This window comes from Thermobia domestica, chromosome 2 (genome assembly GCF_964235325.1).
Source record: "Thermobia domestica chromosome 2, izTheDome1.hap1.1, whole genome shotgun sequence".
NCBI classification, from domain to species: Eukaryota; Metazoa; Arthropoda; class Insecta; order Zygentoma; family Lepismatidae; genus Thermobia; species Thermobia domestica.
In genome coordinates, this window is record NC_137455.1 from 162,719,519 (window position 1) to 162,744,775 (window position 25,257).

General features: G+C 35.1%; 1 protein-coding gene across 7 annotated transcripts in view; it reads left to right on the forward strand.

The window, feature by feature from the left end:
- LOC145676909 (anoctamin-10-like) overlaps nt 1-25,257 on the forward strand; it is a 199,170-nt gene that overhangs the window by 70,324 nt on the left and 103,589 nt on the right. For all 7 annotated transcript variants that reach the window (XM_081747688.1, XM_081747679.1, XM_081747696.1 and 4 more), the window contains 3 exons: nt 2,738-2,785; nt 20,926-20,970; nt 23,537-23,697. In XM_081747688.1, coding sequence (XP_081603814.1) covers nt 2,738-2,785; nt 20,926-20,970; nt 23,537-23,697 — 254 coding nt within the window. The remainder of the gene's footprint in view (nt 1-2,737; nt 2,786-20,925; nt 20,971-23,536; nt 23,698-25,257) is intronic.

The following is a 25,257-nucleotide window of genomic DNA, read 5'->3' on the forward strand; positions in this document are numbered from 1 at the left end:
AATATGGGCTAACTAAGAAACGTGTTAGAGTACTTTCATATAAATTTGCTAAAGCGAATGAGAAGAAGTATCCAGCAACATGGGAAGAAAATCAAATAGCCGGAGAAGAATGGATGCGTGCGTTTCTTAAAAGACATTCCACAAAACTTTCGATAAGGAAACCCGAAGCAACTAGCCTAAGTCGGGCTACCAGCTTTAATCGCCATAATGTGCAATGCTTTTTTACCAACATCAAATACGTTCACAATAGATGTGGTCCCATTCCTCCCGAGAAGATCTGGAACTTGGATGAAACTGGGCTCAGTACTGTCCAGGTACAGTCCAAAATAGTTGCCAATAAAGGTGTCAATCAGGTCGGTTGCGTAACATCAGGAGAAAGAGGTGACCTGGTCACTATGATCACGGCCGTCAACGCAGTTGGAAATTCAATTCCACCAATGTTAATTTTTCCCCGGGTAGACTTCAAGGACAGAATGTTATTTGGCAGTCCCCCAGGAAGTATTGGAGCTACCAGTGTATCAGGATGGTCCAGTGAAGAAACCTTTCTGAAGTTTTTTGATCATTTTCTTACCTTCGTCAACTGTTCCAAGGAAAACAGGATTTTGTTAATTTTAGACAATCACGAAACTCATCTTTCTCCAGAATGTTTAGATAAGATATCAGCTGCTGGTAGTGATGGTAACATTTCCACCACACACTTCCCATAAGTTACAACCTTTAGATATTTCTGTTTATGGGCCACTGAAGACATTTTATAATCAGGTTGTTGAGGAGTGGATATATAACAATAAAGGGAAAACATTTGATATATATACAGTTGCAGAGACACTGGGAATAGCATTTCCTAGGGCATTTACACCAATCAACACATTATCCGGTTTTCGTAAGTCAAGGATACATTCACTAGACACGGGTGTTTTCAGTGACGACGATTTCCTGAGTTCATACGTCACAGATCAAGTTACTGAAACTCAGCCATCAGAAGAGGTTACAGTTGGTCTGGAGAATGAGGAAATTGTGCGCAAAGCTTTCAGTTCGAAACATTTGGATGAATCAACTGCTGGGACATCAAATGCACAAGACTACAATATTGAATCGGGCACACCTGATGCCAACAAGAGAAAAGAACTTAGGAAAACTGTCACTCCAGAAGAAATCCAGCCGTTTCCAAAGGCTCCTGAAACAATAGCCAATGTTACAGGAATAGAAGAAAAACTATGATAGCGACCGACACGCCCGAGAAACAGGCTATAAAGGAGCAAAAAGAGAAGAAACGTGCGAAGAAAAGAGCAAAATATGAAAAACAAAACTCTTATCAAAGTGGCCAGAAATTTAGGGGATATTTTCAAAACGAAGTCTGACAAACTTAGCAAGAAGGGCTCTAGTCATAAGACACACCATAGCGCGGAAGGAATGATGAAGAGAAGATAAACAATGGAGAGGCAATCATCATCATCGTCATCATCAACATCATCTGAGAGTGAAGATAAATCTACATTTTCTCTTGTGCCTACAGATGATGAAGATAGTGCAGAGGAAGATTGTCTATATTGTTGCAGTTCGAAAGAGGCTGATTGTTGCGGGGAAAAGTGGTGTAGGTGCATTAAGTGTGGACAGTGGACTCACTATTTATGTGCTGGGGTAGCAGGTCATGAGTGGAAAACTTATGTTAGTGACTTTTGTACATCAAACTAAGGTAAACTTTGTTTTGTTTAATGTTCGAAGAAAAAACTTCGTTTGAAAAATATAATAAATAAATTAATGTGTTAAATATAAGTTCGTTAAATACAGGTCGTGAGTGGGAAACTTATGTTTGTGACTTTTGATTTGTACCTACGTCGTTTCTCAACAGCAAGGTTATAAAGAATGTTTGTGACTCTTGTACATCAAACTAAGGTAAATTATGTTCGAAGAAAACTTTGTTTGAAAAATATAATAAATAACTTATTGTGTTAAATGCATTATTTTCTCTCCATTTAACCTTCATTTTAGTGTGGCCCAAGGTACAGGACGGCTGTCCCAAGGTACATGAGCATATTGTACCATGATCCATTATGCAGAGTAATTTATATTTTGCTATGAAAATTTTGTAAGGTGTGATTTGCGATTACTTCCAAGATAAATAGATCCAAGAAACATTGGAGATTTAATTGACCTCGAAAAAATTGCATATATGATATTAGGAACGACGTCATTTCAATTATTTTGAAAAATGGTTCAAGGTACAACGATCTCCCCTATTCTATGCAAGGCAGGATCATAAAACAAGACTAAGATTAAGAACGAATCAGTATCATGAAATTGAATTTTGAATAACGTGAAGGTTTTGTTTGCCTTATCAGTGATGTGAAAAAATATTAGTTTTCCGTTATTAAAAGATCTCGAAGAAGATTAATTGGTTTTCTATACAGATCGAACATATGGGTTTGTACTGAGTAAAGATTAAAAACAAATATAGTTGATAAAGTTTTCTTTTTGTACAGTTAAATAGTTTCTGAATTTACTTCAATGCTTATTACAGTACTATAGTTGATTCCAAAACTTTATTAAATTAAATTCGTTCATTGTTCATTTTTAGTAATAAATCGAATGCTATCCATTCTTTGAAGTGCTAATTTTCTATTGTTTCAAGACTTTATAGTAATGTGATATTTTGTGCTAATTTCGATAAATAAATAAAAATGTATGTTTCCTGTACAAGACAATGTTTAAAACGCATTTTCTATATATATTGCAGAGAGGGACGGTACGCAGTAAGGAAGACATCTTGACGTCAATTAGTAGTGTAAGTTTTTCTTGTTTGTTTTAAATAATTATAAGATTAATATATTATGCGATATGAAATGATCTATTCCTTTTTTGGGAATAGTATATATTTATTATAATTCTCCAGAAATCAGTAAAATTTTTCTATTCATATTATAAATTCAAGTAAAAGTACATCGATAGCATATATATATGATTACCAATAAAAATTCTTCATAACAACACACAAAACTTGTCGTAGGTGACATACAATAACAACAACTTCTCAGAAATGAAGCTTAAACAGAACGAACATAATACATGAAAATCTACCAGAAAGAAAACGCATCTTATATATCCAGCAGTAACGGTCATACTCTTCGTTCACTAGCCCTAGCCCTAACCCAACTGTAAGCTAAGAAAATCTGTTTGATAAGACAATTTAGTGGACAATATCGGGATTCTGACGGCGACTTAAAACTTTTTTTTTTTTTTTTGTAAATTTTATGAATGAGCGACTCAATTATTTTCTACAATACTACAAAATTGAAAAATCCCAAAATAAAGATCGTCCTCTTCAGTAACTATGCTTCACATAGTAGCTTAAATTTACTGTTCTTTTAGGAGAAATCATAACAATGATCTATGAACATCTTTTATTTGAAAAGAAGTTTGCTTATAACGACAAATGGCTAAGGAAAGTACACTCTTATTATCAATTAACTACCAACTGAATCTCAAGAAAGAAGGAATCCACTCAATTTATATTTATCCTTAAAACAAGGGAAAGAATGAAATTCAACTATTTGAATGCAATTAAGGTTATGAAGATTAATTTCAAATGCAATCGAAAAGGCAACGGAATCAAATTACTGAATAGTTTGATTTTAATTATTTCTAATGCAAAAGCAGTAATTTTGATTCCGTTGATTTGAGTTAAATTGAGGTACACTTTCAGAACAATATAGAGTGGCCCAAAAGTAGGTATACAGTCCCTATCCATACAGGTATTGACTTAGTTTCTTCCTGATTTATTCTTAATTTATTTTCACTTATACCTTAAGCTCAGAACAAACCAAAGCAAATAAATTCATTATTTTAATAAATTGAAATGTCATACTTGATCGATGCTGGTGTGTATACCTACTTTTGGGCCACTCTATATTTATTATATTCTATCCTACTTCTATCGCGAAAGTAACCAAAGTTGACCCTTACAAAAGCTTTCCAAACAAAATGTCAGGAAATAAGACAGTAATTTACCATACAGCTGTCTTCCTCTAGTGGTTCTGTCAGTCCATCGATTGCTACTAATCTACGTGCAAGTTTTATTATTTTTAGTTTTAGTTAGGGATAAAATTATTTCAATAAAATTTACATATTATTCTTTAGTATGAAAATAATTATTTAAGTGAAAGTCTATTTTAATTCCGATTTAGCTTCCTACTTTCAGGCAATTTGACTCAATATTTAATTATTTCTTTACGGCTATTTTATAAGCTTATTTGATAAGGCTGTTAATAAACATATTTCCTATTTAATTCTTTTTTGTCTCCCCAAGAAATTTACTGCTGCAATTATTTTTCCTTTCAAACGAACAACAAACCTTAGTTAATTTAGCAATTATTTAATACAATTTAATTTAGTAGTTTAATTACATATTTAATACCAATTATTTAGACACAAAGCAACCGCAAGCTTCTACACAATTAGATTCACTATTTTAACAATATTTTAATTTACCATTTACGCACACGTAGCTTAACAATTAATTATGAGTTATGACTTTTTAACTTATTTTTCACCTTAATCACCATAATACACAGGAATTTACTGTGCTTATAATTATCAACATTAATTATTATTATCATTATCATTATTATTTCTTTTTCAAAAAACGTTGCACAAAGTTCAGCTGAATTAAAAGTTGCCCCATGTTCTCCACAATCCATAGTGGCGTTAACAGAGCGAGATGATTTGAACAACCGGAGATAGAATTTGTTGAACCTTATAAGTGTTATCTGCCTTTAAACTACCTTATATGTCGTGAAAATTGACTATTCTCTATTTATTGTTATTTTATAATTATTTATTTGAATTATAAGTGTAACACTTGCATATTTGTCTGTGGCTTCTTGTTTACCTTCACAGTAATATTTCAGTGATTAATCAATTTGAAATGTAGATCAAGAATATTCATTCGTTCCCTAAATGTTTGCAAATAAACTTATGTAATATACATTAGGTTAATATTAAATTTCGAAATTGTGCTACAGTTATAAAACACTAAGAAAGAATTCTTATTTTATTTCTTTTTCTTTCACAACAGCTTGAATACGAGCGTCGGAAACAATGACTCGAAATTCTATTATGGATTCCTCCCATCTCTGATACAATATAAGTCATTGTCTGTGCGTGTCTAGGAAGGGGGGAGGAACAATTCCATCCCACTTGGCTCCTGTTGAGCACATCAAGACAACCAGAAAGCTTAGGCTCCAACTTATCTCTTCTCCCACGGCCTCGCTGCCGATTGAAATGGATTCTTTATTTTAAAGTCACGATTAATATGTGATTACATCGTAGGTAAGGACAGGCGTTTAAAGGGCTGTTCTATGAGCCAGGCGATCACTAGAAGAGCCAAGCCAGAACATGTAAACAGAGAGTAACATCAAGGCTCGTGACTTACACTATGTTGCCAAATCTCTTATGGACATCAGTCAAAAATTCCATACTCCATATAAATATAACTATTATTTTGTGTCGTTCCTCATTCATATACAGAAATAACTATCCATGATTTACCTTAATTATTTTTGTGCTTATTAATTTGGGAAAGCATGTAATTTTGTACTTTATTATAGACCCGACCCTAGTTCAGTATAGGTTAAAATGAGCACAATGAAACAAAGTTATATTTTACGGTATCTATTTCTTACGATATTTTCATACCAAATCATGTCTTAAAAGAATCATCTGTACTGTATACACGCTGTGCAGATTCATTGATATAACTAATAATAGAAAGTTTTCAACGATTTTCAAAACGAGCTGTGATTTTTTCTTAATATCCGAGCAATGGGTACTATGAAACATGAAATGGAACATAATGATAAAGGTTTAGTTTTTTTCAGAAGCAGTTAATTTTACATCATATTGAAGAGAAACAAGTATTAGTATACGAACATTATTTATAGAAAAACTCGTGTTTATACTTTTTTTAAAAAATGTTTTGCCAAACGAAGTGTCCCACGGGACACAGCGAATGTTAACAAAAGAAAGGCAACAGTAAAAAAGGAATAGCGTATTTGTCTACTTGGTACAGTCAGCAGCATAAATATCTTCACTTAACTCCATTAAGTTGTATCCAGAACTTTTGCTAGTGTCACACACACCCGGACACCTACTTGCACATAACATTTCGATTAGCCAACAACAGTTGGTGGGCTTGTGAAGTACTGAAAATGGATTTTGCTGTGAAGTTAATACACGAAAAATATCTCCACTTTAAAATAAATCTCTATTGTTTGAAGCTTCTGTCCAGTGAGTGTCATATATCACACATTTTAATTCGTTGTGTGTATAATGTATTACTTCACTACATATTACATATAAAAAGAGAGAAACAATACTTGTGGCTCGATAAGGTGAAATTATTTATTTAGTATATTCAAAATAATTTCTTAAATGTTCATTTTAAATTTTGAAAATAAATTGCAACCATTCACTGATGCTGCAGGTTAATCACTTAACACCCCAACAAACAAGGAAGCTCAAACACACTTAAGTTCTTTAGGCACAAGACATCCTTTTTTTTAATTAGGAAAGAAGTTCTCGATGCATAAGACTTAACCGAGTCGGAGAATTAAGCTGTCTTCCTATAAATAACGAAACCAGAAAGTAATTCTGCAATTAAGGGGAATATTATCATTAGGCTATCGATGCAGGAAGAGAAGATTCGAGGATCGGCAAGTGAAAATTGAGAGAGTTTTGTCTAAAGAGTGATAGAATTAATCATAACCGTCCGTAGAGATAGTGGTGAGTACGATCCTTCCGTTTGGCTAGTATCAATGCATTAGAATTATAAGACCGACTTATGAAATTCATCTTTATTAGTTGACCATGTGTTAGGTTAGAACACTAGAGAATTGAGCACCAGTTTGGAATGTAGCTCAATCTATTCCTTGTTTTATTCATTTTTCTCAGTTGGATCTAAACATACTTTTTATGTGTTATTGATAGAGACGAAACTTTTTCGCAACAATTTTGATATTTTGTAGCATTAATTATTACAATTTTCGCATTTATGTCGCATTTATTTTTTTAAATGTAGCACAAGTTTTTTAAAAATATTTTACAGTATATTTTTGATAGTAAGGTGTATCTAATACAAAAATAAGAATATACCTTGATTAGATGCACATTCTAGCCAATCTATTCATTGAAATACAGAAATTAACCCTTTTAGGATTTTTGGTAACATTTGTTACCATTGCGAAATATCGTCTTTGACCGCTTATATAGGTTCTATAACAGGTATTTAAGAGCCTGCCTTACTAAAAATAATGCAAAATTTACCATTTTTCTTTTGCTTGTTTATTCATAAGTGAAAGGAGATAATGAAATGCAACTTACCACAATCATAGATAATGTTGTTCTACAACAGAAAATATGAACTTGAAGAATTTTCAGTGTTGCTATCCATAGAAATTATAGTGTAGCAAGAATAACAATTTCCCTAAAATCTAAGTTAAGGCAGCGACTAGAGGAACGATCTCAACTGTACTTGATTACGTATCGTGTTGTTTTGGTTTACTGTGAACTACTTTTTAAATAGCATTATTATTTAGTTTTAATAACTGTATGTTAAAACTATTTTGTTTATTACAAACTAAATACAACTATTATTTAAATTTTTTTTTATCTTCGTATGAGAAATTAGTAGTGAAGTGTGAGAGCAGGAGACTCCTCTGGCAGCAACCCGGGTGTTGAATCCCGTCATGGCAACTATTGTTTTCTTTATTGGAAGGTATTGTTTACGTAGTTTTTGGCTACATGCTAAACAAGTCGTCTAGGAAATCTTTCCACTTATTCAGGATGCTATTTGTGTCAGTAAGAATTGTTTCTTAGCATTCCTTAATATATAAGCGCGAAGTTGATAGCCTTTCTTAAATTCGTTGATGCCCTTATACGTACATGTTCCAGATGTTTTTGTTTTCACTATTATCTTCAAGTTCCTTAATTTTAGCTTTCAAACAAATCACGTTTCTTTGTTCTAAAAGTTTCGGAAGCTTCCCGTCTGATGGCAATGAAATTTTGTGTAGTTATATCGTTCGGATTTTGTAGCCAATGCAATTTGGCCTGTTTTCTTTACTCTGCTAATTAGTGGATTCCTGGTCGAACCATGGTTTGTTCCTATGTATTTCCGCGTGTTCCAATTTTTCTTTTGCTAAAAGTTTAATGCTATCCTTAATTTCATCTCAAATATCCTCAACACCATACCACTCCGAACCTTCTAAAACCGAACCTTTGACTTCAATCTGATATTCTTCCCTTGCCCGGCTTTCTAGTAATTTTTTAGATAAAATCTCTCCGTTTTCAGATGTTAAATATTTCTTCTATTCAACGATATCCCTCTTACTATCGCTGCTACCAGGTAGTGATCAGTGTCACAGTCAGCTCCTCTAAATTACCAAACATTAATTATACTAGACTGTCTTCTTTTATCTACTGAAATTGATCAATTTGATTATGTGTTTTGCCTTCTGGTGAGGTCCAAGGATATTTATGAATGTCGCGATGTGAGAACTTTGTACTCTTCACGATAAGGATTTTGGATGTTGCAAAGTTCACGAATCTAACTCCGTTGTCATTATGGTACTTAACTTATACAAACTTTCGTTCCCTATAATCGGCTTGAAAATATTCTCTCGTCTTACCTTCCAATTGAAACCCCTTAATAGAATTTTCATGTGGTATCGCGGGAGTTGATCAAATAACCGTTCTACTTCTTCGTAAAAAAAATGTCTTCTATATTGTCATCCTTATTTTCTGTTGAAGCATGTACACTCCGCATCAAAAAAATTGCGACAGCTAACGCCGTGCAGCTAGGCCACCCAATATACACCTTCTTATCCCATAATCGTGTCTGGTAAACAGACCCCCTCTCTCTCCTCCTTTCTTCTTTCCCATACTAAAATTAGCTAAGAACACGAACGCAATTCTAATGTCAAACTACACATGTATTAGTATCGATATAATAAAATTACAAAACGAGACGAAACAAGATTCATAAGTTGATTTAGGGAGAAACTGAAAAACACACAATGAAAAATTGAAACCAATGGATGTCCATTTCACAGAGGTTCAGAAATGAGGCAGAGAGAGAGAGAGAAACCGAGAAAAGAAGAAAAAGAAAGGGGAGAAGAGATAAAAATGTGGAATTTTAAACTTAGTAAGAAAAGAACCCTACATTATAAATTCCGTTACTAGAAATCCAACAGTAATATAAAAATGAAATGAAATCTTTGAGTTTTACGTCCCACGGTTATGCCGGTTAGGCTAAAGGAGACGGTGATGATGAGAGATGAGTGAAATGGTGGAATGAAGAAAGTGGGAGGAAACGGAGAACCCCGAGAAAACCCACGAGCACGATGTTTGTCCACCGCAAAGTTCACTTGGCGGGGGCTGGGATCGAACCCGGGACCGCAAGCACCAGAGGTGAACGCTGTACCACTGAGCCACCGCGCCCCCCTCCAACAGTAATATAGAAATAACGTTTGATTATATATATATATATTCAGGACTGTTCGAATATATAAAGGATGCTTGAAACATTCATTAAGTCTCTTTCATAAAGGATAGCATACTCAATTTCCAGTAGAACTGTAGATCTCACAGACATATCTAAAATAATATCAAAAGTTTAACACACATGCTTTGTTTACGCATGGTTCGGTTGTAAATTCAGTAGTGTTCGTTGGACGTACTGATGCAAACTACATTCTAATAAACCCAGTAGGTAGCGTAGGTCATATCTTCCATTCCAGACTACTAATGCAAAGTGAACAAAAAAAAAAGAAAGAAAGAAAGAAAGAAAACGAAAAGAAAGAAAGAAAGATAAAATTGAAATTTTTATCAGATATATCCTATATTAAAAGTCAAACCGTATCATAATGAAAAGTTACAAATGTTAAAATGGAAAATTGGATGTTCCTTATAGATGTAGAAGACCTTGCATGTTTCAAATTTCAACGTGAATAAATCACATTGAATTATAGGATGGAAACAAATTTGTGTCGAACTAGTATAAATAAAATTTTGTTTTCAAATAACCAAAGAGTTTGCCATTTTCTAGTCTTTTCCGAAGATTTATCTGTTCCGAACATCCAGCATCAGTTTCATCTCTTGTGGATATAGCGTTGTAATTTGCACAGATAGAATGAATACGGTAGAGCTCAAACGGATCTTAGTGTCAGTTTGATGATGTTGGTTAGCTTGTGGACCACCACTGAGTCGAGGATTCAAACCCGTAGTGACTCGGTAATTCGACTGAGACTCGGTAACCCCGATGATAAAAAAAGAAATTTTGCTTATTCCGTTGCGTTTAAACAGTATTTCTTTCAGAGCTGACCAGGACTGGAGATGTTATGCCCAGATCACGAAAAACTCGACACTGAAGTTGCCAGTTAATTACATTCTCCAGACCAGGTCTATCGGTCTCTTGCTCCGTTTTAACTTTGGAACGTGCACACGCACATGAAGTGCGTGTGTACGTGAGAGAGAGGGGAAGAAGGAAAGATGCAACGCCAGGATAGGGAAACGTCAAGAAGGAGAGAGAGAGAGAGAGACGAACATAAATATGAAACATACTTATCATGACAGTGTGTGATGAAGAACGCACACACTGTTTATTCGAATTCTCGCCAGTGATGCTTTGTAAGTTCTCCAACAGAAGATAAATCTCTGTTTGCAGCCATTATTTTATGTGAAAAAGTTATATTACCTGACGGAAAATCGAACCCAGATTTTCCGCTTTGAAGTCTGATACTTTACCACAACACCACCGATTGCTTTACCCAAACTTTGTTCAACAAATGCTGTAATATCTCTTTCTGAGAACGATAACAAAAAAAGTGTTTACTGCAAATCAATGAAGTGTTTCGAATGTCCTGGTAAACCCCCTGCCCTTTCCCAACCAACATTCGTAAATCGTCTCTATCATGATAAAGGTATTTGCTTAAATATTTTTAAACATTGCACGTCTAATATGAGAAATCGATTCTTCACTATCACTTTGTAAAAAGTTCAATTTTGGCGTAAACAGGATTCGAACCTATGCTGGTCAGCTGTGTTAATTGTAATTACGTTACATTACCGCTACACTATCATGCCACTTGAAACTAGAAGTCAAATATTACTTACTTTAGCCTTGATCATTGGAACGATCAATCTTCTTCCTGTAAAGTTATTTGCATCTAAGTGCACAATGAAATTCATTTATTCTACGACCTAGAGACAAATTAGTGCCCACTAATAAAGGAAACGACATTCAATTCAGGAAAAAATACAGAAATAAAAACACATTGTGCAGCAATTTCGCCGTGCAAATTCAAAAGTACGCGAATAATAATAATAACCTATATTATAAAATTGAAAGTGACTGTGACTTATAGTCTCTTGAACCACCCGACCGATCTCGATCAAATATTCAACATTGATAATGTTCGGACCTGTGAGTATTTTTATCTATTCGTTTTGATGATGTTACTTAGGGTAGGGGAAGGATGGAAAAATATAAAAAATAAAGAAAACTTAATAAGTCTTTAATAAAACGACCAATGTGAATGAAATTTTCAACATAGATTAGGTTTCTGCATGGAATGCTTTTAATCATTTCACTTTGATGGTTTAATGCAGGGAAGGGGGAGGACGGGGAGATATACAAAAATCAATGTAAACAAACATAATAGTGACTATGTTAATGAATTAATAAGTCTTGAACCACCGAACAGATCTGCATCAAATTTTCAACATGGATGATGTTCGAGCCTGGAATGGTTTCCATCATATCACTTTGACGGTAAAACTTAGGGGAGTGGAGGGGAAAGATATATACAAATAAATAAAACTTAATAACTCTTGAACCACGCGACCTAACTCGATCAAATTTTTCACATAGATGAGGTTCGGGCCTGGTATGGTTTCTATTATTTCACTTTGACGCTATAACTTAGAGAAGAGAAATGGGCAAGGGAGATATATAAATATAAATAAAATTTAATAAGTCTTGAATCACCGCACCAATCTCGATAAAGTTTTCAACCTAGATGAAGTTCGAACCCAAGATGGTTTTCCTCATATCGTTTTGATGGTGTAACTAAAGGAAGGGGGAAGGATAGCAACATTTAAAAGAGAACGAGAAATGACCGATATTAGTATCGAATCTATAATTTTTGGAGTCGCTGAGATGAGCAGTGACACATCTGATGCCGTTTAAATCTAAATTCAGCCCGCAACATGGAGGAGGGGGATACATATAAAAATGATCAAAATTACCAATATCATTGTGGATTTCATAGTTTTCCGGGTGGCTGAGATGAACAATGACACTGAAGATGCCAGGCTCCGGAACATGGGAAGGGGAGGGATATATAAAACTCATCGAAAATGACCGATATCAAAGAGCGCTTTTGTAATACTAAACAGTGACTGAATAACGGAGCATATTACTATTTTTTCTCAATGTAGCCCAGCAAAGCGGCCGATTGACGCTAATAATAATAATAATAATAATAATAATAATAATAATAATAATAATAATTAATTATTATTATTATTATTATTATTATTATTATTATTATTATTATTATTATTATTATTATTATTATTTGCGTACTTTTGAACTTGCAGGGCGAAATTAATTCATAATATGTTTTTATTTCTCAAATTTTTCCTGCATTGTATGTTGTTTCCTTTATTAGTGGGTACTAATTTCTCTCTAGGTCGTAGAATAAATGAATTTCATTGTGCACTTAGATGCAAATAACTTTACAAAAAGAACCTTGATCGTTCCAATGATCAAGGCTAAAGTAAGTAATATTTGGCGTCTAGTTTCAGGTGGCATGATAGTGTAGGGGTAACGTAATGAAGCTAGGATTAATACAGCTTTCTAGCGTAGGTTCAAGTCCTGTTCACGCCAAAGTTGATTTTTTTTTTCAAAGTGATAGTGAGAATCAATTTCTCATATTCGACATGCAATGTTTAAAAATGTGGAAGCAAACACCTTTATCATGATATTGACGATTTACGAATGTTGGTTGGGAAAGAGCAATGGGTTTACCAGGACATTCGAAACACTTCATTGATCTGCAGTAAACACTTTTCATGTTATCATTCTCAGAAAGAGATATTACAGCATTTGTTGAACAAAGTTTGGGTAAAGCAATCGGTGGTGTTGTGGTAAAGTATCAGACTTCAAAGCAGAAAATCTGGGTTCGATTCCCCGTCAGGTAATATAACTTTTTCGCATAAAATAATGGCTGCAAACAGAGATTTATCTTCTGTTGGAGAACTTACAAAGCATCACTGGCGAGAATTCGAATAAACAGTGTGTGCGTTCTTCATCACACACTGTCATGATAAGTATGTTTCATATTTATGTTCGTCTCTCTCTCTCTCTCTCCTTCTTGACGTTTCCCTATCCTGGCGTTGCATCTTTCCTTCTTCCCCTCTCTTTCACGTACACACGCACTTCATGTGCGTGTGCACGTTCCAAAGTTAAAACGGAGCAAGAGACCGATAGACCTGGTCTGGAGAATGTAATTAACTGGCAACTTCAGTGTCGAGTTTTTCGTGATCTGGGCATAACATCTCCAGTTCTGGTCAGCTCTGAAAGAAATACTGTTTAAACGCAACGGAATAAGCAAAATTTCTTTTTTTATCATCGGGGTTACCGAGTCTCAGTCGAATTACCGGGTCACTACGGGTTTGAATCCTCGACTCAGTGGTGGTCCATAAGCTAACCAACATCATTAAACTGACACTATGATCCGTTTGAGCTCTACCGTGTTCATTCTATCTGTGCAAATTACAACGTTATATCCGCAAGAGATGAAAGTGATGCTGAATGTTCGGAACAGATAAATCTTCGGAAAAGACTAGAAAATGGCAATCTCTTTGGTTATTTGAAAACAAAATTTTATTTATACTAGTTCGACACAAATTTGTTTCCATCCTATAATTCAATGTGATTTATTCACATTGAAATTTGAAACATGCAAGGTCTTCTACATCTATAAGGAACATCCAGTTTTCCATTTTAACATTTGTAACTTTTCATTATGATACGGTTTGACTTTTAATATAGGACATATCTGATAAAAATTTACCAGTAAAACAGCACTCATTCAATTTTATCTTTCTTTCTTTCTTTCTTTTCGTTTTCTTTCTTTCTTTCTTTCTTTCTTTTTTTTTTTTTGTTCACTTTGCATTAGTAGTCTGGAATGGAAGATATGACCTACGCTACCTACTGGGTTTATTAGAATGTAGTTTGCATCAGTACGTCCAACGAACACTACCGAATTTACAACCAAAGCACGCGTAAACAAAGCATGTGTGTTAAACTTTTGATATTATTTTAGATATGTCTGTGGGATCTACAGTTCTACTGGAAATTGAGTATGCTATCCTTTATGGAAGAGACTTAATGAATGTTTCAAGCATCCTCTAAATATTCGAACAGTCCTGAAAAAATGTATATATAAACTCAAATGTTATTTCTATATTACTGTTGGATTTGTGGTAACGGAACTTTATAATGTTTGTTTAAAATTCCACATTTTTATTTGTTCTCCCTTTTCTTTTTCTTCTTCCTTCGACTTCTCTCTCTATGTCTCTCTATCTCTGCCTCATTTCTAAATCTCTGTGTAATAGACATCCATTGGTTTCAATTTTTCATTATGTGTGTTTCAGTTTCTCCCTAAATCAACTTATGAATCTTGTTTCGTCTCGGTTTTATTATTTCATTTTATCGATACTAATACATGTGTAGTTCGTCATTAGAATTGCGTTCATGTTGTTAGCTAATTTTAGTATGTGAAAGAAGAAAGGAGGAGAGAGAGGGGGTCTGTTTACCAGACACGATTATGGGATAAGAAGGTGTATATTGGGTGTCCTAGCTGCACGGCGTTAGCTGTCGCAATTTTTTTTTTTTTTTTTTTTTTTGATGCGGAGTGTACATTTATAACAACAATATCATACCACCGGTCCTTAAGAATAATAAAAGAAAGTATATCATTAACAAATTCAACATATTTAATTCGTAATATTTGATTGTGAACGAAAAACCCTGTTCCTAGTTGGTAATTTTATTTTCTTCCTCGTAAAAAAACGTAAAATTTCCATATTTGACTGTTCCCTTTTCTTTCTATTTAACTCCCTGAACTCCTACTAGGTCCACTCTGTATTTCTTTAATTCACTCGTTAGAGATTTTAGTTCGCCTGTCCTATAAAGATTTCCAATATTCCATGTTCCAAATCTCATACCTGTTTTACTTTGTTGAGGTCGTTCCAAGTAATCAGTCGTGGGTCGAGGCTTCTTTGAATATTTCTGGACAAATGCCTTTTTCCTTTTACAAGATGAGGTTGTTAGCCTCATGCCAAGCCCCCAAGCTGAAGGACAACCCCTCGTCGTCTGTCCGCGATTGCTTATAGTGCACTCAAAATAAGGTTTGAGGTAGACATTTAGAATAAAAAGATGGGACCTTCTGGAATTCGTTCGCGATCTCTTCCTTATTAGCCTCCAGAAAATCCAAAAAAATCCAGTTGCGGGTTTTCCGCCATCTTGAATAAATAGTCTGCCATCTTGGATTTCTCACATACTTAGTTTATGCCAACAAACTAAGTATACAAAATATTAACAGACTTCTGGAGTCCAACATCGGAAACTTTCTTCATATACCGTAAATTTTGAAAACGGTTTAAAGAGATTTCATAGTATTTAGCGTTTCCGTTGTCTTTCTCACGCAGTAAGCAAAATAATTTTGTGGGGCACTAAACAAAACATCAGTTGGTGAAAATATACTGTAAAAAGTTGCAAGGGGAAAGCAGAGCTCAAAATTTTGTTCTTGAATAACAGAAAGACTATCACGTTTTACTTCTGATTAATGCTGCAACGTGGTGAGAAAAACTAGGCGAAGGTCACCTTCTTTTTTCGTAAACAATGTTGACAAATCGTGAGGAGTAATTCTATCTCGTTAAGCAAACATGTGCTAATCGTCGACCTAGAAATTTATGGAGAAATTTTGTGCGCTTTGCTGATTTGGAGAAAACTGTTGCAAATCCACTAAGAATAGCAAAAAACATACCACCATGCAATAATACTTGAAGTACTTTGGAATAGTGCTTACTCAGATCGATTGACTACACCAAATCGGCACCACTAATCCAACGTGCCCTCTTGTATGTTACCGTATCCCTTAAGACATAGGAGGCACATATCCAAAAAAAAAAAAGTTTCTTGCGAGAGCTCAAATCTAAGAGACGCTAATATTACAAGACCTACGTTCGAGAAGACGATAATTAATTATTAAGTGGTGAAACTATTGTTTTTAGGGGGGGATATAAATACACGTGAAGTACAAGATCAAATTTTTAATGTTACCCAAATAATTTCTCTGCTAAACAAGTATAGTTGTGTTTAAAAAGCGTATAAATGCATGTCAAGTTAGGAAACTTTTTTTTTTTTTTTATGAAGGGAAGGGATCTGGACCCCGTGGACTCCCCGCATGGGTGCTCTCCTGAGGTACAATATACAATAACGCCAATTGTTAATCGTTGAAATAATGGTGTTAATCTACGCCTGATATATTTTTAAAAATGTAATGCGTATGGCACTTAAATGTAAGGTGTTTGCATATTTTCCAAATCTTAGATTTCTAATTTTCAAATTTTTTCTTTCATTCTTGCCTTTCTTTAATCATTATACATGTTTAAATCCTTTCACACACACACACACACACACACACACATATATATATATATATATATATATATATATATATATATATATATATATATATATATATATATATATATATATATATATATATATATATATATATACAGAGTGGCGGATCCAAGGGGGATTATAGCTCTCCCCTTGACGCTCAGGTATAGCCTACACTGGATAAAATGGGCTTCAATCCTGCTTTACACTGGATAAAACGGCAAAATATGGTTTAACCCCTCCGTTGATCATATCCTGGATCCGCCACTATATATATATATATATATATATATATATATATATATATATATATATATATATATATATATATATATATATATATACAGATGATGATCAGAAAAATGGATACACCTGAACGAAATTGCAAGCTACCAGATTAATATGGTGTCGAGCCACCTATCGCCTTCAGAACAGCCTTGATGCGACGTGGGATGGAGGCATAGAGGTCGTGAATGGTAGCAAGTGGAATTTTATACCATTCCTCGTGCAGGGCATCGGCCAGTTCTGTGAGAGAGGATGGAGGTGGAAATCGTCGCCGGAGTCGTGTTTCCAAGACGGACCACAGATGTTCAATTATGTTGAGATCTCGGGATTGGGCGGGCCAGGGGAGGTGTTGAACTTCATCCCGATGTTCCTCAAACCACGCTGCAACAAGCCAGCTGTGTGAATGGGTGTATTATCATCCTGGAAGATGGCGTCATTGTCCGGGAACAACATCCGGACAATAGGATGCAAGTGGTCTCCTAAAATTGCGACATAATCGTTGGCAGTGATTAGTCCGCTAAGTGTGACCCAATGAAACCATGATATAGCGGCCCACAGCATTACCGAGCCCCGCCATGTTTCACAGTTGGGCGGAGACAGTGCAGATCATAAGCTTCTTTGGGCGTTCTCCACACATAAACACGGCCCGTGGCTGGAAATAGGGTGAAGGATGACTAATCCGACCATATCACACGTTTCCAGTCCTCAACGGTCCAAATGGGATGGTCGCGGCAGCATTTACGGCGTGCGAAAGCGTTATGGTCCCTGATGAGCGGTTTGGTCCGTACAACACGACCCCGTAAGTTCATGTCATGTAATTCGCGGAGGACTGTGATTGTCGAAACAGGGTGGGGGAGGTGCTGATTGAGTTCCTCCGTCACTTGCTCCACAGTGGCACGACGGTTCTGCGTGACAATGCGCTTTAATACCCGGCGTGACTTGTCACTCGTGATTTTCTTCCGCCCACTGTTCCACTTTCCCGATGTGGTTTTTCCGTGTGTTGTGTAGGCCGTCATCACCTTCGACACTGTCCCACGCGACACAAATAACACAGTAGCCACTGCCGTCACACTCAGTACACATAACCGCGCACCAACAATTTCCCCTGTTTGAAAATCTGAGAGGTCTCCCATTTTACACTACCTCCGTCTGCTGCAGCCACTGGACACTGCTGTTCCACTGCGCCTGACGTAGTATGGAGACCGACCTAACACACCACAACCAGCGGCCCGGCGCTGCGGGCGCCACGACACCACTGCCAACCCATACATCTGACGTGTTGCCAACTACAGGTGTTTCCATTTTTCTGATCACCATCTGTATATATATATGCGTGAGAGAGAGGGAGGAAATAAACAGTTCGGCAGAAGCATACACTACAAGTCAGGGATAACCAATTTAAGCAAACAGGATGCTTGCCTACAGGCTTGTCCTCATGGGAAGAGAATTCTTCAGGCTTGTCCGTGCTCCATTGTTGAAGTTTTTCTCATTGGGTAAAAGCTATGTTGAAGTGAGTTGTTATGGCATACCGGTACTGCCTTTTTAGAGAGAAGCCTGGCTTGTTGCTTGTATGTATATCGGTCTCCGAAGAAGTAATCTATGGTTTATATCAGCGACTATGGCTTGTTACCTCCGAGATATATATATCAGTGCCCAGGAGATATATATATCAGGGCCCAACAGTGCCCAGGCACTGCATGGTTGGCTTGGGTAAAGGAGTACCCTGAACAAGATGATATGTAATTTCACGGCGGCCAGGCGGACCTTAGCCATCGCGGCAGACGATGTCCTATACCCCCCATAAAAACTATACCTGAAAGAAATATTCCTCTTGTCTTAGTGCTTTTCTTTTCCCCGTATTCTTTCCCAACGCACTCGATGTACTGATTGTGTGGTTCATAAAATATTTAAGTTAGACTATGTTTATAATGGTTTTTCATTTCCTCTTTACTTTCTTATGTTTACCGGACTAGCACTGTATGTAGAAAACAATGAACACCCGTTAGTTAACCTATCATTGTGAAGGACTCCTTCAAAATTATACCGCTAATGTGCACTTTATCACCGATCATTCTTGCACTTCTTTTATGTGTGAAAGTCGTTTTTACGAGGGACATTCACGCATGACCTCGAACTATCTGCGAATAATATGTCCAAACTTTGAAATTGTCATTGCCGGCGATCTTACTCTTCTCTTCGAAAGATGATTGCTGTTTGATCTTGCCTATTGATTTCAAGGCTTGATCTTTGATTAGTTCCACAGATGAAATGGTACACTTGTACTGAGGTACACCAATAGGGGTTCTGAGCGTTACTGAATTTTAAAGTGTTCTATATAGACTCTTCTAAAATTAGAATTCTACTGGCTATGCCTTTATTACTAATGAGAACGTATAGGAATTTAGTCTGCATCACATGTGTTCAGTGTCCATTGCTAAATTAACATCATATAAGTTTTTGCTACGTCCTGTGTTCGTTTGGACTGACTCACAATGTTCTTGTAAGCCTTATAATATCTTCAGTATACCATGCTGTTATTGAAGACATACTGATGAAATGCATCTGATAAAGCAGCAAGGGTTTGTGTCATCGTTGTCTTCTAGGTGCCGATACATGTCGAAATTATAGGAAGCTACTAACATGCTGACATATCATTCAGGCACGCCCCCTGATAGAAAATTACATTGACGAATTCTTCTTTGATCGGAACGCGACACTGACAATAAACTACACCGTTGGAACCCGTATTTGGGAAATTGGTATACGTCGTCCTGCAAGTACTCCGAATGTAAAATGTTCCCAACTCACTTTTGTACAGGATACTTTGATCTACCTAATTTGATCTTTTGCGTTCTTGGTTGTTCGCATTGTAAATAATGTATTGTCCCACTATGTATTCGCATTTCCTCCAGAATATCCGCAATACTCAGAGAACTTTAGGGTTGCTTAATAACATGAGTCGTGTCTTAGAGAATAGCCTCGTTTCTATTAATCGTGGCCTATCTTTTATGTGAGACACGTAACTAATTAGTGTACTCCAACATTTTATTTCTCGTGTTGTTATTATTGTTTCTAGCGTTCAATTTTTCCCCTTCAAAATTTTTCTTTTTACTTTAGTTATAATTTCTTGAGCTTGTAATATGCTTCTCTGTTTCAAGCATGAATTTTTGCTATTACGTTCCTTGTAAGTTTTTAGCATGATAATCCATGTTTAAAAACTAAAATTAAAAAGAAAGTGAAACTTTAATCTAACGTCTTATTGGTATGTTTGTAGGCTACAAATGACAGATCATTAATGAAAGTAAATGAGTATGAAATAATTGGTAGAATGAGAATGCGAGAGGAAACAGGAGAACTGCGGGGAAAAAACACTGACATGATGTTGTTCACAAGAAAGTCACATGGCCTGCAATCAAACAAAAGACCCCTGGCACAGGAAGTGAACGCTCTGTTACTGATCCTCCGTGCCATTTGAATGACAATTGAAGTCCTTAGCTTCTATCGTAATGGGGACAAACAACCTCAATATTAACGTCCCCATTAAATCCCCAATTGATCTAAGGGTTGAAGTTAAATAGTAAGACTAAGGAACAGCGGGTTGATAGATACTATTATGAGTCTGTACAGTTTTATATTTTCTGAAATGTGCTTCATTTTTTTTATCACAATACTATAGTTGATTCCAAAACTTCACTGAATGAAATTCATTCATTATTCATTTTTCTTAATAAATTGACTTCTCTCTATTCTAAGAAATACGTATGTATTTCAATCTGTTATAAGCTTTTGCAGTGATATGAAATTTTGTGCTAATCTTCATAAATAATGAAAAATGTATATATTCCTTGTACAACAAAGTATTTAACATACATTTTCTCCGTATATTACAGAAAAGTTTGGACAATCTTAAGGAAATCATCGGAAAAACCAGTAACGTAAGTTTAATTTTTTCATTTGCTTTAAAGAATTATATTTATATTTTGTGCAAATAGTATATATTTATTAGACCTTCTCTACATATCAGCAACAAGTTTTTATTTAAATTATACACTCAAGTGAAGTGCATGAATGTTAAACATTAGAAGAAACATACAAGAACAAATAACTTCGAAGAAATCAATTCACGAGAATGTGAACATAACATAGGGAAATGTAGACGAGAATGTAGATATAGATATAGATATAGAGATATAGATATAGATATAGAGATATAGATATAGATATAGATATAGATATAGATATAGATATAGATATAGATACAGATATAGATATAGATATAGATATAGATATAGATATAGATATACATTCTATGACTACTCCAGAATGAGGTCATCATCAAGTAAACTACAGGATCTTGCGCCTCCAACATTTGATTTTTTTCTTTCTTTCTTGTGTAAGTAAACTTGTCTTAGTATGTGATTGCTTGGGCGATGAAATTGTAACCAAAAAATGCAATATTTTCGTAACCAGGCAGGAAGCTTCTCGTATTGTAGTGATTTGTTCCTCTTGATGGAAAATAGTCCAAAGTTATCTGGAATCATTTGAACATAACTCTGGAAATATTTCAACCCATTACTGTTATTTGGTGCACCATATACTCTAGTGCAGAATTCGATAGAAAGTTAATAAGTTTGTTGTATCCCACCTCTCGAATATGAGTCTGCATTTCCAGTAGATGTCTGCCTCTTCATTTACCGCGATCGATACAAACACTCTGAACTCAATGTGAGATGGTTATTAAATCTAAGAAGTCATGCCGAAAGTATTGACGTATCTAGAATCAAACTCAGGTTATCACACATCGATTCTCGGAATTAGGATCGAATCCTTTATAGTAAGCATAAGCGTTCCGAATATGAGACAGAACCCAACCTTTCATTCGTAAAATGTAACTAAACTCGGTCCCCGAATATGAGACTGAACCGGAACCAAACCACTCAAGGTTACAGATTGTACCATAACTTCATTATATATTCCCTTTGCAGCTACAGTTTTGGGATACGTTACACCTCTAGATGAGCTATCTAAATCTGTTATTAGATTATGAAAAACCCACTTGGCAGTTAGGAAGGATTCCTGCTGAGTTTAAAATTTTATGTATTACTCGGAATAGTTTTTTTTTTTTTTTTTTTTTTTTTTTTTTTTTTTTTTTTTTTGCTGAGAGTAATAAGAAAGAAATATATCTCCGCCCGTTTTCGTGTGCGTAAATACTGACTGTGAAGGGTTAGCACGAGCTAAACCTGAAAAGTTATTGATTGCTTGATTTTTATGCTACACTATCTAAATAAATTGTGTATTAATAAAAAACAGTGTATATCAACGATTAAGAACGTAATTTTCAGTTTGATTAGGATGGGCTTAACTTTATAGCCGTAATGAACAATCTGTCGGTTTCAAAACAACACCGACAACGTTTGGGAGGTGATTCCTGACACCAAGATAAAACAAAAAGTATAGACCAACCTGGGTGCATAAATGCTTCCTTTCGAAGTTATAGGCTGCCGAAAACATGAAAAACTGAACTTTAAATGTCCATAGCTCTAAAACTATGGGACCTACCGTAGTCGGATCAGGACTTCACTTAGGAACTAATACGTGCGCTATCCAAAAATCAATGTTTCAGAATCCTAAGGTACTCACACAACAATTTTTATAGAATGAGTTTGGCTACGGGCATATAATTTGAAGTACTCAACAACTACCTCTACAAAACTTGTTGCGGAAGTACCACAGGATTCTGAAACTCAGATATTTGGATAGGTCACATGCTAGTTCCTAAGCGAAGTCTTAAGGTAGGTCCCATGGTTTTGGAGCTATGAACCTTTAAAGTTCATTTTTCCATAGTTTCGGCAGCCTATAACTCCGAAAGGAAGCATTTGTTTACCAAGGTTGATCTATACTTTTTGTCTTATCTGGATGTCAGCAATCACCTCCCAAACGTTGTCGGTGTTGTTTTGAAACACTCTGTATATATATAAATTTCTCGAAATTGCCTCACGATGCTGGATTAAGATAAATTCTGCTTCCCCATTTGGAATCATGGTGTCAAAGACACACCAGCTCAATGGTGCTCCCCCCCCTCATGTCCATGATGCACCTCCCCTCAATTGTCTATCCGTAGGTGTTCTTCCATGAAAAAAAAACTTTTCGATTAATTTTTACACCCCCTCAAACATATTTATATAGATGTTTAACCCCTCCAAATATTTCAATGACGCAGTTTGCGTCATAGCCACCCTTTGTGGGCACCCCTGCCAGTTCATCTACATCTACAAGTATTTTTATTTCAGTAAAATGTGATATACTTTATGAATGAATGTATATCTTGTAATTCTGCACTGTATGTTTCTTTAATGTACATGAATCGGAAATCCCTCTGTAAGTTTATAAATTGTTCCTAAATAAATCAAATTAAAACTAATAACTTTACTTTTTCAGTGATCTGTTGTTGCTATAATATTTCCACCGTATACTGACGTCAATGCTTATTTACTTTTTCAGAAATGTGATGTTGCTATAATGTTTCCACCGGATACTGACGCCCGTGCTTGTTTATGGATTAAAAGTCTCCTTAATAAAGAAAGACCACAACTCGTAGTGAATATTAAGTATCATCAGACATCCGACTGTTTTGGGCTTTATCTTTGCGCACCTCTCGATTTGTAAGTAGACGTGTCGTTTTCATTACCTGGCAAATGAAATTATGATAATTGAGTAAAATAAGCTTTCAAGTTGTAAATATAAAATAAAGGTATTACAAAATATGGTTAAAAATATATTGAGTAAAAGATTTTAACTTTAAATCTTACACTTTTCTGTATAGACTTGTGAAGTGTCTATCACTTTCTAAACTTAGAAGCTACATTGTTGTTACAGATTCGACATTATCAAAATTGTTTGCACAGCTATCCCAACACTTTAATTTCAAATCCAGTGTAAAGTAGAATTATCGTCTTTTCGCATACTGTATATCAGTGCTGGAAACGTTTTATTTATGTATTTCCAAATTTAACAAAATTTGGACAAAATTCAAAATAATAAAGTTTTTCCATGGGTTTTGCCCTACTTTCAACAATATCACTCATATATACATTTTAACGGGCATTAAACCTAGGTAAAATAATCTCCAATTTATAATCTTATAATAAGTTAGGTGTGGTTTTATTTTTATCGATAATGTTTAAATTTTTGAAACTACAAATTTAATAAATTCAGATAGAGTTTGTGAACAGTAAAGATTGCTATGACATAAGAAAAGCATCGGATATTGTATAGGACATCAAAAACCGCCAAGAAATGACTAATATCTTCTCGTTATGGATTCTGTTCTTATTAATCAGTGAAACACCCTTTGAAGACATGCAAGCATACGCAAAATTGAAGTATATGCTCCAGACAAAAGGGGAATAGATCAATTTACACTAGTAACATATCACTCACTCTTCCTTTGATCATATTGTCAATAAGTGAGAATAGAGTAAGCAAACAATGTTGCAATTTGTTCTCAAAATACATATCAATATTTTTGAGGAACTTTCAATCTAGCATGTTTAGAAACCTTTCAAGAGATTTGACTTGATATACCTATCTAACATAGCAGAACCTTCTTGGTTATTTCTTCAGTGCTTTGTGGTTCTAATGTATGTTGCCCTGGGTAAGACCATCATAAGAAAAGTGTAAAATTTAGCTTCCATAAAACCATGTATGCGATACGCCCTGCCTAGCTGCATTATGCATGATTGTCTGTTATCTTTCCAAATATATTTTCCGATATACAAGCTTTACAGTTTCACAACGAAGAATATTGCATGTTTGTACAATTTATGAAGACTCCAGGTAAATTGCCTTTTACTCATTTTGACCAGTCTATTAATGAAGTGTACATTATGGATATACAAATCAATATTCACGAGAGTTAAAATCATGGACCTGCCATTTAATTTTCCCAATGATCAAGTGCCTCACATCTTGAGTAATTATGGTGACACTAAAATTGTCGATTACGAAATCTGGAAAACAATTTCTTTATACGTATTTACAATAGTAATGGATTTTTTTTAATATGTAAAAATATATTTTTACTTGATTACATTGTTGTTAAAAGGCAATGTCTCTTATCTTGGCTAATTACGAATTTGTCATGCGTGCGGATCTCTCCAGCACCTGATTTCTATATATCCAAAGCAGCGGCTGCAGGCGTGTTTCGTGCACCTAGATAGCGA